Below are 16,592 nucleotides of genomic sequence, written 5' to 3' on the forward strand. Positions count from 1 at the left end.
AACTGCTATCATCTGGAAAAATTTTTTTAAGGTTTGTCTTGTAGCCAAGAACATGATTAATTTTCATAAATATCCCACTGGAATTTAAAAAAAGGAAAAAGTGTAAAAAGTTTTATCATTTAAATTCTCTATAATGTGCTTTTCTGTGTATTTGGTATGTGAAACTCAGAAAACCTACCATTTATTGCATACTTACAATATGCTATGTAGTATAAGTGTCCCACATATATGTCACATATATATATCTCATTTATTCTTTAAAAGTGTGAGGCAGTGGGATGCCTGGGTGGCTCAGGTGGTTAAAGCCTCTGCCTTCGGCTCAGGTCATGATCCCAGAGTCCTGGGATCAAGCCCCCAATCAGGCCCTCTGCTCAGCGGGGAGCCTGCTTCCCTCTCTCTCTCTGCCTGCCTCTCTGCCTACTTGTGATCTCTGTCTGTCAAATAAATAAAATCTTAAAAAAAAAAAAAAAAAAAAGAGGCAGGTCTCACTTACCATTTTAGAGTTAAGGAAGATGGGATTTCAAAATGCCAAATAACTTTCCTAAGAACACAATCAAATTGCTAAGCCAGAATTCAAACTCCTACATGTTTCTAATGTTCCTGCTTTTAAAGACCATATAACATAACACTACCATTATGTGTCTTTCATGACCTGTTATACCTGATAAGCGTCTACCTTCCAAACTCAATTTCTATTAGGTCTCAATATAAAGTCCCTCCTCAAGTCCCTTATCACTATTCCATACAGACTATTTTGTACTTTTGTTCACAATTCATCTTTTTGAATACCCCATCCTTCTCCCCTCTGCTTTGCTAATGTTATCTCCATCCTTTAAGGCCCAGTTCTGTTGCCTTATATAAAACCTTTCTGTCCCCTCCAGCCAATAATGAGCCTTTCTGCTGACTATACAGTAAATACTACAAAACCTGGCTTACCTATTCTCTAATTATTCCATTTTACTTTAGTGAGTTTTATTTCTCCACCTCTAAGACAAGGTTTATTATTGAATTCTTAGCTTTTGTAATTCCCAAAACGCTTTATTCTGTGACAGCCACAAAAAGACAAATACATGCAAGAATAAACTGAAGCAGTGCTTTATCAGCCACAGGAAGCAAAGGAGAGAGGGTACAAATTCAAAGAATGTCTAAGATGACTTTCCCATTAAAATAGTAAGATGATGGATTTTTCTCTGTGGCTATACAATTCAAATCAGTAAACATTTGAAAACTTACTATTCACAAGACATCATACGCATATTATAAGGAGACTCTGTAGGATGAATTGTGTTCCCCAAAAAGGTATGTTGAGTCACAGGTAGCTAATCTCTCTGAAAAGTGACCTTATTTGCAAACAGGAGCTTTATACATGTAATCAAGTTAAGATAAGGTCTTACTGGATTAGGGTGGGCCCTAAATCCAATGACTGGTATCCTTAAAGGAAGGCTATGTAAAGAAATGGACACAGAGACCTAGGGAAAACACCATGTGACAATGGAGACAAAGACCGGAGTGTGAGAGCTGCAAGCAAAGGAATGCCAAAGATTGCCAGCAACCACCAAGAACTCGGGAGAGAGCCATGGAACGGATTCTCCCTCAATGTTTCCAGAAGGAACCAACCTTAAGGAAATCTTGGTTTTGGGCTTTTAGCCTCCAGAACTTTTAGCCTCCAGAACTAGATTTCCATAGCTTTAAGCCACCAGTCTGTGGTACTCTATCACAAGTGCCTTATAAGACTAGGGGGAAAGATAAGTTGTCACATTCCTTATTCTCAAGTATCTTATTATCTAGCAAAGGACTAATATTACAGTAGCAAGAATACATTGGGTCAGTATACAAATATATCAGATGTTTGTGTCCCACCTAACATTCTCTCGGCTTCCTTTAACTCTAGTCATTGGTGCATCAATCAGCTCACTGCAGATGTAAACTAGTGGCACATTAGCTGCACCAAGTATCTTCTGCATTCTGTCCTAAAGATACCCCAGTATGGGTCCGCAACATTCATGGATGCACACCTATAAAAGAATGAACATTTGATGGGGCAATCCTTGACTAAAAGGAGATGGAAGCTAGTATATCTAATTCTTTCCTATAGTTGGACAATTCTATGTGGTTCCTCAAAAAGTCCTGACAGATGAAGCCACAGCTGTCCAAAGTGATGATCAACTTGAGGACATATGCTTATGCTGGCTGTCCCTCTTCACTACTTAATTCCTTCTAGTCCTCTACTCTTGGATCACTTTCCAAGGACAGTATTTCACCCAAAGCCTTGTCTCAAGATTCTGACTTACAGGGGACACAGGCTAAGACACAAATTACCTATAACTCAAAGGCAAATCTGTATTTAAAAACATCTGAGAGAATGCTGTGGGAGTTACACCTTCCTGAGAAAATTAGAGAAAGCATTAAGAATGTAAAAGCATTTAAGGGACTTGAGGGGTGCCTGGGTGGCTCAGTGGGTTAAAGCCTCTGCCTTCAGCTCAGGTCATGATCCCAGAGTCCTGGGATCGAGTCCCTCATTGGGCTCTCTGCTTGGCAAAGAGCCTGCTTCCCTTCCTCTCTCTCTGCCTGCCTCTCTCTGCCTACTTGTGATCTCTGTCAAATAAATAAATAAAATCTTAAAAAAAAAAACAAAACACAAGAAGGGACTTGAAAGATGGCATAAATGCTAGTAAACATAAATGTGAGGATAGTATTTCAGAAAACAGCAAAATCAAAGATCAGAGTTTGGAAAAATGACATTTGGGGGAATAGATGGCAGTTTAATTTAGCTGAAATTCAGTATAGAGGAATCAGGGAAAATATGGAGGGGTAAGAGCATAAATATGGACTGAAACCATATTGTGGCTAGGTGATTTTGCAATGTGAGGAAGAGGAGGTCTGGACAGAGTAGCTAAAGAAATAGTATGATAACAAGCCTAAAAGGTATAAGGCCATGTTGCTTTAAAGTTTCTCACTTTCTGTTATAAACTATCTCAGAAGTAGTTAATATACTGACACAGATTAAGTGATAATAAAACTAAGAATCTAAAAATAGCTGGTGGAAATATATTTTAATATTCTTCGATGTTCTATATATTTACCATGTGAATGACATTATATACTATACTTTTAAAAAAATCTGATAAATGAAAATGTGAATTTACCTAAAAAAGTAACATTTTTCGGGGTGCCTGGGTGGCTCAGTGGGTTAGGGTCTCTGCCTTCAGCTCAGGTTGTGATCCCGGAGTCCTGGGATCGAGCCCCGCATCGGGCTCTCTGCTCAGCGGGGAGCCTGCTTCCCCCTCTCTCTCTGTCTGCCTCTCTGCCTACTTGTGGTCTCTGTCAAGTAGATAAATAAAATCTTAAAAAAAAAAAAAAGTAACATTATTCACCAAAGTATAACTAACTCAAAAACCAAACCAAAACCAAAACTCAAAAACTTCAGCCTAAAAAAAAAAGAACTGTGTATATATACACCTATAGTAGACAGAGTAATGACCCCATGAAGATGTCCACATCCTAATCCCTGAAGCCCCTGAATGTGTTACTTTACATGATTAAAGAGACTTCACAGATGTGATTAAGTCAAGGGTCTTAACATGGGGGAGATTCTCCTTAATTATATAGCTGGACCTAAGGTAATCACAAGGGCTCTTCTTAAATCTTTTTTTTTTTTTTAAGATTTTATTTATTTATTTGACAGACAGAGATCACAAGTAGGCAGAGAGGCAGGCAGAGAGAGAGAGAGGAGGAAGCAGGCTCCCCGCGTAGCAGAGAGCCCGATGCGGGGCTCGATCCCAGGACCCTGGGATCATGACCTGAGCCGAAGGCAGAGGCCTTAACCCACTGAGCCACCCAGGCGCCCCTCACAAGGGCTCTTCTAAGGAGATGGAAGGGTCAGAGTCACAGAAGCATATGTAACAACCAGAAGCAAAGGGTCAGAGAGAGATGTAGTATGCTGCTAGCACTGAAGACTGAGGAAGGGACCACAAGCCAGTACAGGTGGCCTCTAGAAGCTAGAAAAAGAAAATAGGTTCTCCCCTATAGCCTCTGGAGGAAATGTAGTACTGCTGCTATTTTGATTTCAGGCCACTGAAACCCATTTCAGACTTCTGACCTCTAGGGCTTTAAGAAAATAAACTTGCGCTGTGTTAAACTACCAAGTTTGTAGTAATTTGTTACAATAGCAATGGGGAAAAAATGCCCTATGATCCAGTGATTCTTTCCTAGGAAAAAATTCCACTGAAACTTCTTACTGGCCATGTAGTGATCTTAAAATATACCCACAATTTCTTTGACTCTATTCCTTCAAAAGGTAGAGCTTAATTTATCTCTTTTCTTGTGGGCTGGACTTAATAATGACTCACTTCTAATAAAGAAAATATGGTAGCAGTGTGGCTTTTGAGACTATGTCATAGATGGCTTCCTTCTTGTTCTTTCTGAGATCAGGAGAAGAAGCCAGCGGCCCTGTCATGAAGATATTCAAGCAGCTCCATGGAGAGGCCTATGGCAAAGCACTGAGGCCTCTTGCCAACAGTCAAGGGGAAGAGACTACATGAGTGAGCCATCTTGGAAGCGGATCCTCCAGTTTAGTCAAGCCTTTAGATGACTGCGGCCCTGGCTGACATGTTGACTTCATCAGAGATTCTGAGCCAGACCACACGACTAAGACAGTCTTGAATTTCTGCTCCACAGAAACTTTAACATAATAAATATTTGTTCTTTGAGTCACTAAGACTTCAGGTAATTTGTTATGTGGATTTGTAACTAGCATAGTCTAAGAAAAGTCACATAGAAGGGTGTATACCTTATCCTTTGTGGTAAAAAGAGGTTTGGAAAAAATCTAGGACCATCACTAGAGGAACAGTCACAGATATCACATAATACTACACAGAAGAGTTAGTACCAAAAACTAGACAGATATAAAGTAAAATACATGGACCTTAAAAATAATATTGAGTCATAAATGTTCTAAAATTATGTAAATTTAAAAAAAATAGGATGGGGCACCTGGGTGGCTCAGTCAGGCATCTGTCTCTTGATTTCTGTTCAGGTCATGACCGCAGGTTTGTGGTGCCTGCTTGAGATTCTCTCTCTTCCCCCCCACTCCCCAAAAAAGAAAAGCCAAATTTGGATACATTCCCCAAAGAAATGAAAGCAGGGACTTATAGATATTATCTGTACACCCACATTCACAGCAGCATTATTCACAACAGCCAAAGTGGAAGTGACCCAAGATTCCATGCACAGATGAAGAGATAAATGAAATGTGGTATACATTTTCAGCATTAAAAAGGAAGGGTGTTGTGACACATGCTACAACATGGATGAACCCTGAAGACATGCTAAGTGAAATAAGCCAGTCACAGAGGGACAAATACTGTATGATTCCCCTTATATGAAGTTCCTGGGAAGTCAAATTTATAGAAAGTGGAAGAAAAATGGTGGTTGCCAGGGTTGTAAACAGGGGAAAATGGGGAGCTGGTGTTTAATGGCTCCACTTTCAGCTGGGGAGTATGAAAAAGTTCTGGAGATTGACTGAGGTACATTCACAACAATATGAATGTACTTAATGCCACAGAACTATTACATATTCAAAAAAGGTTAAGATGGTATATTTTACGTATGTGTATTTTACCACAATAAAAATCCTCATTAACAGAAAAAATAGGCACACAAAATGATGCTAAATATTTCGTAAGAACTGATGCATACATTTTTTAAAGATTTTATTTATTTGAGAGAGACACAGAGAGATAGGGAGAGAAAGCATGAGCAGGGGGGAGAGAGAGAAGCAGACTCCTCGCTGAGCAAGGAGCCCAACATGGACCTGGATCCCAGGACTCTGGGATCATGACCTGAGCTGAAGGCAGACACTTAACTGACTGAGCCACCCAGATGCCCCAGAACTGATTCATATTTAAGAATACATTTGAATGAGTGCCAAAAAAGGGAGTGGGAGTATGGTGTGAGACTAAAGGAGATAAGGCTTGCCATACATGAACTGATGATGTCATGATTTGATTTACAAAATACAATCTTCAAGAACATATCTAATACATAATATGAGACATGCCACTAATACCAAAAAAAGAGCTGGTATAACATTCCTTCTAGAAATTGACCCTGCAGAAATCAAGAACCACAGATAACTGACTATGAGCACTAGAAGATCTAGAAATCACTTCATCTAATCTTCTCATTTTACATTCGAGACCCTTCAAGATAATTTGCTTTTCAGAATTATCTGTGATTCTAAGCAGATTTTTACAAAGCACCATGTTTCAGATAGCAAACTACTACATTCCTCTAAATTAGAAGATATTTTATATGATACAAACCTTTAAAGATCCTAGGAGTAGCCAAAGCAATCAGTGTTTAACTAGTAATAACATTTCACTTAGTTCTATTATGTTTCTTAGAGGTAAGTTTCCATGTCTTATTTGACTCTCCAAAACAATTTACAGGTCTGGCATTTAATAAGTACTCAAATACACAGTGAATGTACAGCCTCAGGTACTATACCAAAATGCCCTATCTCATCTTGTGTACTATGTAATGTTTCACTCAGATCATAAGACCAAAAAAGAGAGAAAGAGTGAGAGAGAGAAATAAAGGAAAAAAAAGGAGAGAGGGAAGGTCAAAATTAAGAAATTAAGGAGAACATTTAATATAAAAAGTCTGGCTAAATTATGTGTAATTAATGACAGCAAAGAAACAGAGAAAAATGGTTAGACAAAAATCCACAGAACATCAATAAATAGCTTTCAGTTCATAGGCACACTTATGAATATTTAACTTCTGAATTCCTTAATAGTTCAATTTCCAAGACTATAAAAGCCAATAGTTCAGTCTTCTATTAGGTATTTCATACCACAAGGGGAAAGAAATCAACTTTTCTTATTTTAGTTATTTCTTAGTTAATTCCAGAAAATATCCCAATCTAGGATTATTCCATTTAGAAGTGTGCATATAATTAATAAGATGATCTTTAAAAAAGTATGTTATAAATATCACTATGAAAACTGCTGTCTCTCCAATTGCTTGCTATCAGGTATTTTACAAAGCATTCTTATATCACGGTTAAAAACTCAATACCAAGTAAGATTTATTTTTCATTTAATTAATAATTTGTTGATGACTTATATTGCTTTTCAAATAATTTCTATTATATGCTATTTTGTACCTTATGTAATGAGATATATTATGAAATAGTTTTATAGACCTATATTCTTTACATCCTTATGCGATACATGACCTTGGATAAAGTCACAACATAATAATACTCTTAACATTTAAAATGAAAATAATGCTACACTTAGCTATTTAGACAGTAAAAGAAGATAATCATAAACTCTCAAAGACTATCCTAACTTGAGAGTCAAAGAACTAAATAGTATTAGCTATTAAACTTCATTTGCAATTTTAATGTGATACCTTTAATTCTTGCCTCAGTTTCTATCAGATTTTAAAAAGAGATCTTAAGGACTATTAACCCTGATATCCATGATCCAGTAATTCTTAAAGCAGAAATAATTGTTTAAATAAAGAATAAAATTATCAGTGGAAACACTATATAGCCTAATTTATTCAAGATCAATTCCTTATTATGTTGAAAAAAATTACTGAAACAAAATTCCAGGTTCTCTAAAGACTTTCCACTATATAAGCACAATTTAAGAGACACTGTCACGGATCCTGGAGGGCTTTACAAAGCCACTGTTATCCTATTCAGGGAGTAGGGAGGTGTGGCAGGCTGGCTACAATAATAAGCATAAATATAAAGTATTTAAAACCATGTTTAATCTGAAAACATATGTTTTTAGATATTTAAGAAAAAGAAAAAATAAGTGCAATGAAAACACTGTATCAAGAGTATATCTTATGAGTATTTACTAAACAGAAATGTATCTAAAAAAAGAAATCTTGGTGCTTTAATTTAAAATATTTGCCTTTAGAGTTTATTCAATAATATCTAAAAGTAACTAAAGAACAATATAAAATTACTTAATATAGATCTTAAATATTAAGCCTACGAAAAATCTGTCGCTATAATTTTTAATTTTTCATAAAGTAATTCACATTATGGTGATTTACTCCTGAATAACCTAATAGATGGCATAAAGCTACACTAACAAAGGAAAAGAGCTACACTGCTTCATACATAATTTATTAACATTTCCTATAGGATTTATGTTAAAGCAAAGAATTTTAACATCTCTTTAGTGATGCAGAATCAAAGTGTCCCATACATTCCACTGTCAAAACACTTGAGCCTGGTACTCTTCCTACTTTAAAAAAATGTTTTTTTTTTCCTCCTACTAGGTTGCAGTTATATACCATGGCTTCTTGTAAATGGACATCTACCACCAGCATTGCTGCAAGGTTTCTTATTCCTCTGCAGTTGTCTTTTCAGCCTCACAGAGGGAGAAGAGCTCTGCTGCAGTCATCTACAAAAAGCCACTACCATTTCTACTTGTAACTAACAAAGACGCTGGTAAAATTTTTTTGCCACCCTATTCAGAGACAGTTCATTTAGATGTGTTGCAAAAGCAGGCACTTCTGGTAACCAAAATTTCTCCAATCAACCAAAACCACCTCTCAAGCTCTGCAGTACCTGCCGCCTCCTCTTCCTCTTCTCCCAAGAAGCCCTGTCCACTAGGTTCCCATAAGACAGCAGCAGCAGCTTTGTATTCTCTCTTGGCTACCAACGCATATGTCCTTGTGGCCAGGGAGGAAAAAAAGCCTTTCAATGGGCTAAAGCTTTTGCTCCTCGCCATGAATATGCTCCATTCTTTGTTGTCCTCTACCCGTTTCCTTAGATACTGTTATTGCACTCTGTCAACAGGCATTATAAAAACAAAACCTCCTTCTAGCTTCAAAAACAGCTCTTTCTCACCAGACTCCCCTTAACACTCCTACCCCTCCCCCCTTCTTCCTCTTCTGTCAAAAGCCCTGGATCAGAAGCACAGGAAATCCATCTCCTATGCTGCATTAGGCGGGGAGGGGGGAGACGCCCCTGCCTCCTGGCTTGACTTGTGGCAACAGACCCTGTGCCAAGGGAAGGCCACCGGTTTCAGACTGTGCGAGGGAAAATCGCCTCCCACCCCCCCGCCTCCCCGCAGCAAGCCGGGCCATCGTGGCTCTAGCACCTACCCCATTTCCGAGCCCAGCAGCACCTCCATTCCGTCTCCAGTGACACCCAGGCGGGCTGCGCCAATACAGCCACATGTCAGTCACGTGTGCCTGCGTCCAGCCAATCGGCGGGTCCCCGACGGGAATGGGGAGCGCCCTGGTCCGCATCCAGTGGATTACACAGCTGCTTCACGCTCGGCTTCCCGACCCGCACTCCGCAATAGAGAACCAAGCCCCGCCCCACCGCACAGCAGTCGAACCCCAGCCCGCATCTACTGCGGTGGGTGCGCCCTCACTGCCCGGGTCCCTAGGCAACCCACCGAAGCCAAAGAAGCTGACTAGTATAATAGGGTGGGGTGGGGAGGTCTACAGGGAAGAAAGCTTAGCATGAGATGCTGGAGGTCGGTGGGTGACTAATAAATTATATCTCATCTGTTGAGATTTGCAGCACAGAGAGAAAAAATTCTATTAAATGCATTACAACAAATAAATTTACAAGTCACTGATTTGTTGGGTAAATCACTTGAACTATGTTTGAAAAATACAGTCACCACAAAAGCATACAGTGGCTAGGATCAGAATCATAGAGTCACACCGTTTGCTCCTGCCACTTAGTAGTTGTGTGGACTTTAGTCACTTAAAGGCTCAGTACTTCAATTTCCTCTACAAAACGGGAGATATATGGAATAAAGGAGTTAATATAAATGATGCAGTATTCAGAGCAGTACCTGACACAGTTAAGTGTTGTCAGCTACTACCAACTTGAAACTTCTTAGTGCAAATTCTACATTTCATTGAAATCAAACCAAGTGAAGCTTAAATTACTAATATTTGTAAGTTGGAAGGGCAAATTCAAACTGCCAAGAATTTAAAGTAGATTTCAATTTTGGTTTAAATGGGGGAAGACCAGGGGGTCTGTGATCTAATTTCAAATTTAAAAGGATATTTAACTTCAGGTTTTTAAAGGAAATGTTATTTATGATAACCTTTTCTCATTTTTAAAAATTAATAGCATAAAAAGAAGCAAGCTATTAAACAGCCTATTTGGAGTAATTCCATTTTATTAAAAAATGTATGAATTAGTAATAGACATAGCAAAATGCTCATAGATGTGTGCATAACCAGTGCTCAGTGGTCATCCTTGGGAATTGGGATTTTCAAGTTTTCTCTTTTTCCTTTGTGCTTTTCAATAGTTTTTCTTTGTGTCTATCTAATAATGCCTGATTGTATATCTTGATATCCTGCTATCATATATATAGCAAATAACTTCCAAGTATTTGATGAACACATGAGCAAACACTGACCACATATTACTAGTAATTAGAAAAAATTACATATCAAAAGTTTAAATATATTTGGAAATAATTTCCCTCGTATTTGAAAGAAAGGAAATGTGAATCAGTTGGACTCTATCTCAAATAGTCCTTTCGTTAGGATGATTTAGTTTTACAAAAGGCTTTCAAGAGTCTCTTACTGAAAGTGCATGATTCACTGAACAAGACTTAATTATTTATATAGTCACTGACCATTTGTGACAAATTCAGAATAGATAATTCCTCATAAGGCCTAAACTTCTGGAAAGAAAAAGTACCCTTCAAAACAAAGAATATACTTTAGAAGCTCCTAAAAATAACTTCTTAGTATCCTAAGAAACAATTCTATTACTCTTGACTCAGACTATGATTCAAGCTGTTATTTAGTAAACCAGTTTGTAGCTAAAATATTTGTCTAAATTTTTACTGTTACGTATTGCTCAAGTCAATCAGTGATTCAAATGACAAAATTTTAAAGAAAACTCTGACCATTACATGTCTATTAATCATGATAATTCAAATCGAAAAGCAAGCCAATCTAAAAACTTCACATTTACACTATTGCCAACTGAATTATTCAGTAAGCTTTTCTCTTTAAGTATTCCACAAAAGTTTGATTTGAATTTTATTTTTTTAAGATTTTATTTATTTATTTGTAAGAGAGAGAAAGAAAGCAAGCACAAGCAGGGGGAGTGGCAGGCAGAGGGAGAAGCAAGTTCCCCAGTGAGCAGATGAGAAAGGAGCCAGATATGGGACTCAATCCCAGGATCCTGGGATTATGACCTGAGTGGAAGACAGATGCCTAACCGTCTGTGATAGCCAGATGCCCCGATTTGAATTTTATTTTTAAAATGTATTTAGCTATTTTAAAAACAGTTAAAAACATATACAATCAAAAGGTATTGGGCCAAGTCTGAACACAATGAAGATCATTAAAACATTAATTGGTGTTCCAAGTTTGTTTGTATGTATCTCAGAATACAGCTCCTGCCATTCCTATTTAAATAAACATGTTAGCATTAAGACTACATATATATGTATGCACTAAAAATATTTACTGATTAAAGTGAAATACTACAGAAATAAATGTATGTTAAGGCTATTGCAAGAGTGCACTGATAAACATGTCTGTGATTTCAAATATCTGTTCATTTATGATCAGATGTGACTGTTTTTGTAAATGTTATAAATATGAACACATGGGTTCATCTTAAATAAAGAAAATCTTCTGCAGCTTAAAAAAATTAATGACTAAATAAATGAATAGGATTCTTAAGGTCTTAAATCTTGCACTCCATTTTAACACATTTGGCCTAATTTTAAGACCTATGATTTCAGGGGCACCTGGGTGGCTCAGGGAGTTAAAGCTTCTGTCTTCGGCTCAGGTCATGATCCCAGGGTCCTGGGATCGAGCCCCACATAGGGCTCTCTGCTCAGCGGGGAGCCTGCTTCCCCCCTCTCTCTCTCTGCCTGCCTCTCTGCCTACTTGTGATCTCTGTTAAGTAAATAAATAAAATCTTAAAAAAAAAAATACTTGTGATTTCCAAAACTGACAAGAATAATATGGGCAACATTATTAACTAGTATAAAGGAGTTAAAATTTGTGCTCCTTCCTATTATCTTAATCCACTCTTGTGCTTTATCAATATTTAACTCTTTCTCTTTACTGGAGACCTCAGGTATACTGAAATAGAACAGATTTATGCCTATGCAGATATCAACACAAGTTTTTTTTTTCCTTTAAAAATAATAACTATGTATTTAAAAAGCACACACTAGTGTAAATCTAAGTTCTCCAGGTGCTAAGTAATCAGATAAAGCTCAGATTCATTTAGAAATCTCAGGTCTTTAGATTTATACTGGTTTATAGTAAAATGAAAAAGCATAAGAGAATAAAATGAGGGTGCCTGGGTGGCTCAGTGGGTTAGGCCTCTGCTTTGGCTCAGGTCATGATCCCAGAGTTCTGGGATCCAGGCCTGCATCCGCTCTCTGCTCAGCAGGGAGCCTGCTTCCTGGGCTCTCTCTGCATGCCTCTCTGCTTACTTGTGATCTCTGTCTGTCAAATAAATAAATAAATCTTAAAAAAAAAAAAAAAAGAAGAGAATAAAATGAGATTTCAAATGCCTAATATGTTACGAAGACCAGTTCTCCATCTTTTCTATATTTTTCAGTGGATGTGGGAAGGAGCTGAACTGTTACAATGGCAATGGAATTTTTAGTGATGTATAAACTAAGCGGGAGGTAAGAGTAAATCTTCTACTTATCTGTATATTCTGTCACCTCAAGAGAAAAATTTCTCAAAATAAATTTTCCTAGCACCAATATTTAAAGCTTAAGTAGTTTTTCTCCCTCTAATCTTTCTCCTTTCTAATCTGCAAATACCAAAATAGTTTTTTACACCCAAAGAACATTTCATGGCTTTCCACTGCTAACAGTGGCATTGAAACAGCTTGGAGTTTAATCATGGAGTGCCCTGAATGGCACATTAATTAGTCTTCCTATACTTCCTACACTAAAAGGCTTCCTACCTGTATTGTTTCTTATGGCTGCCATAACAAATTACCACAAAGTCCATGGCTTAAAACAACCAAATGTGTTACCTTACACTTTTGCAGTTCAGAAATCCAAAATGGGTCTCACTCTAAACTAAAATCAAGGTATCTACAGAGCAGTCCTCCTTGCTGGAGGCCTGAGGCAGAATCTGTTTTCTTGCCCTTTCCAGCTTTCAGAGACCAAATACATTCCTTGGTTCAAAGACTCCTTCCTCCATCTTCAAAGCTAGTAACAGTGGATCAAGTCCTCAATTTGTAGCACTCTGATCTTGCTGCTGTCATTTCTTTCTTTGGCTCTTATTCTACTTCTCTCTTACATTTTTAAAGACTCACTTCAAGGACTCTTACACTGGTCCACCTCAACAATCCAGGACAATCTCCCTATTTTCTGGTTACCTCTTTAGTGACTTTATTCCATCTGCAAACTTAATTCCCCTTTGTTATATAATCTAACATATTTACAAATTCTGGGGATTAAGAGGTGGACGTCTTTCGGGATCCATTATTCTGTCTACCACACTACAGCTTAATCTTTAACTATTTCAGAACTTGCATCCTAATAATAGTCCAATCAAACTAAATACTGTCATCTTAGATGTAGGACTTTTGCCTTTATTCTAATCTGATACAGTAGAAGGTTCCAGTATATAGAGATTGAAGACTAAGTCTCAGAGTTCTGAATCTTTCATTTTGTAGCTCTACGACTTTGGGTAAGTCATTTAACTATTCTAAAGTTTGGCTACTTTTTCATCTGTAAAATGAAGAATAACTGTTTGGCTTATTATATAGAGCTATCTAAGGATCAAATGTGTAATTCTGAACAAATTTTATAAACTATAAAATACTTTAAAGTAAAGGATTATTATTGTTCTATGGTCCAAATCAAAGTTCAGCTTAAATATATATTTCCATGAAGTAATCTACCATCCCATCTAGAATCAGCTCACCTCCTCTTCCTCCACTGATACCATCTCTTTTGTGGCACACATTTTGCACCTTTGTATGCACATCTCCTTTCCCATTCCTGACTATAACAGTCTTGAGAGAAGAGTCACACTGGATTTTATCTTGTATGTCTCATGGTGTGTACCACAATATTTTATGCATTATAGGTATTCACTAAATATTAGTATAAGGAATGATTTAAAATAATCTCCAAAAGGCATCAGTACAGCCATTCTCATGGAATAAAAGCAGAGCAAATGCTGAATAATGAATACTATTGCAAAATACAACTTTCTACAGAGGAAACAGAATACTTTAAATAAAAAACCCTGAGCGCTGTTGGTGGAAAAAATGTGATGTAGCCCTGGGACTAAGTTTCTAAGGTTAGGTGACTGCACAGTAGAATCACTTTAGGAGCTGGAAGAATTTAAAACACCATTAAGTCAGAATCTCTAAAAAATGAGGTCCAGGCATTAATATGTGCCACCAAGACTGAGAAATAGCAAGCACTACTTTAGCTTTTGCTGCCAAAGTTCCTACTGCATGATGGGAGGGAGGCCATTTTTGAAATGCCTTTTAATTTAGAGTGCTATACAGCCTGAGACATCTGCTTACAGGAGAAAAAGTTTTTCTTTTTTTTTAAAGGTGAAATTTAAATTAAAATAATACTGTGGGTCAGTGAGGATACATGAAAATAGGCAGTAGTTTCAAAGGTCCTTAAAATGTTTAAAATGCTTATACTAAAGTCCAGTTAAAACAAATTATCCTACATAGAATTACATGCATGCACAAAGAGTTATATTCAAAGATACTTAGTATTGTTTACACTACTGAAATGTTAGAAACAACCTCAATGATTGATAACGACAACTAGGTTAGTTATACTTGTGGTACACTTAAAGAGGATTAAAATTATGTCAGATATACAATTGCATTAAAAAGCATAAAAATACTTCGGAATAAATTTAACTGAACAGATGAAAGATCTGGACACTGAAAACTATAAGACACTGATGAAAGAAATTAAAGAACACAAATACAAAGACATTCCATGATTATAGACTGGAAGGATATTGTTAAAATGTCTACCAACCCAAAGCAATCTATAGATTTATTGAAATCCCCATCAAAATTCCAACAGCATTTTACATAGAAATAGAATAAACAATGCTAATTTATTTGTATGAATCCACAAAAGACCCTGAATAGCCAAAGTGATCTTGAAAAACAAAGCTGGAGGCACCACACTTCCTGATTTCAAACATTATAAAGCTATAGTAATCAAAACAGTATGGTATTGGCATAAAAACAGACACATAGGGGCACCCAGCTGGCTGTCAGTATAGTATGCAACTCTTGATCTTGGGATAGTGAGTTTGAGCCCCATGTTGGGTATAGAGATTACTTTTAAAAAAATTAAAATAAAAACTTAAAAGATGGGGCGCCTGGGTGGCTCAGTGGGTTAGAGCCTGTGCCTTCAGCTCAGGTCATGATCTCAGGGTCCTGGGATCTGGCCCTATATCGGGCTCTCTGCTCGACCGGGAACCTGCTTCCTCCTCTCTCTCTGCCTGCCTCTCTGCCTACTTGTGATCTCTGTCAAATAAATAAATAAAATCTTAAAAAAAAAAAAAAAAAAAAAAGAACTTAAAAGATGATCCTGAGTAGGCCCAATGTAATCAAATGGGTCCTCAAAAGCCTCAAAGCAGTTAATGACTTCCCAATGAAATTCAAATAAATTTCAAATTCCTTACCTTGCTTTATAAAATCATGTAACTTTAGCTCCCACTTCCATTCCCACTCTTCTCCCCTACATCATCCTCTTGTTGTTCTGTCTTATGCTTTTGTGCGGCCTTTCTTTTAACCTCAAGAACTCTATTCCCAAATCTTCAAATGATTGCTCCATCATATCATTCAGATCTTAGCATAAGTGTCCTATCTTCAAAGAGACCTTCCATGATTACCTTATCAACATGGGTACTGAACTCAAATTTTCCACCACAGCATGTTGTTTTGTCCTCAAATCATTTAAGATCTGAAAGGTTCTATCCATGTATCTATGTATTTATTTTTCTGTCTCCCTCATTGCTTGCCAAACTGGAATATAAATTCCATGAGCACAGGAACCTAGATTCTTGTGCACTGCTGTTTCCTTCACACCTAGAACAGTATTTGGTGCACAGTACACATTCAATACATACTGTTGAGTGTATTAATGTAGATGAAATGAAGATGAGTGGGACATCAATTTAGAATCAAGTAGGGGACCTAAAGCATTTACAACAAAAGTTTTTTTTTTGTTTTTTTTGTTTTTTTAATTTATTTGACAGAGAAATCACAAGTAGGCAGAGAGGCAGGCAGAGAAAGAGGGGGGGAAGCAGGCTCCCCGCCGAGCAGAGAGCCCAATCCCAGGGCTCGATCCCTGAGATCATGACCTGAGCTGAAGGCAGAGGCTTAAGCCACTAAGCCACCCAGGCGCCCCTACAACAAAAGTTTTAATACAAGGCAAAGTGTATCAAAGGATGAGAGATTAGATGATTTCTGGCTAGGTGATCAAGAAAGATTTCAAATAGAAAATAGCAACAGGGGATGCCTGGGTGGCTCAGTTGGTTAAGCGGCTGCCTTCGGCTCAGGTCATGATCCCAGAGTCCTGGGATCGAGTCCCACA

At 37.5% G+C, this 16,592-nt stretch overlaps 1 protein-coding gene across 9 annotated transcripts in view; it reads right to left on the minus strand.

Annotated features, from left to right (window-relative positions):
• APC (APC regulator of WNT signaling pathway) overlaps positions 1-16,592 on the minus strand; it is a 135,560-nt gene that overhangs the window by 92,160 nt on the left and 26,808 nt on the right. The window contains exon 1 of one of the 9 annotated variants that reach the window (XM_032844859.1): positions 9,139-9,227. The exons of 7 other annotated variants lie outside the window; for them this stretch is intronic. In XM_032844859.1, the coding sequence (XP_032700750.1) occupies positions 9,139-9,213 (75 nt within the window). In that variant the 5' untranslated portion in view covers positions 9,214-9,227. Of the gene's footprint in view, positions 1-9,138; positions 9,228-16,592 lie in introns of those variants that run through there. One more of the 9 variants, XM_032844875.1, reaches the window with a different exon arrangement.

Source organism: Lontra canadensis, unplaced genomic scaffold, assembly GCF_010015895.1.
Source record: "Lontra canadensis isolate GAN:19392208 unplaced genomic scaffold, GSC_riverotter_1.0 scaffold4, whole genome shotgun sequence".
Classification (NCBI taxonomy): domain Eukaryota; kingdom Metazoa; phylum Chordata; class Mammalia; order Carnivora; family Mustelidae; genus Lontra; species Lontra canadensis.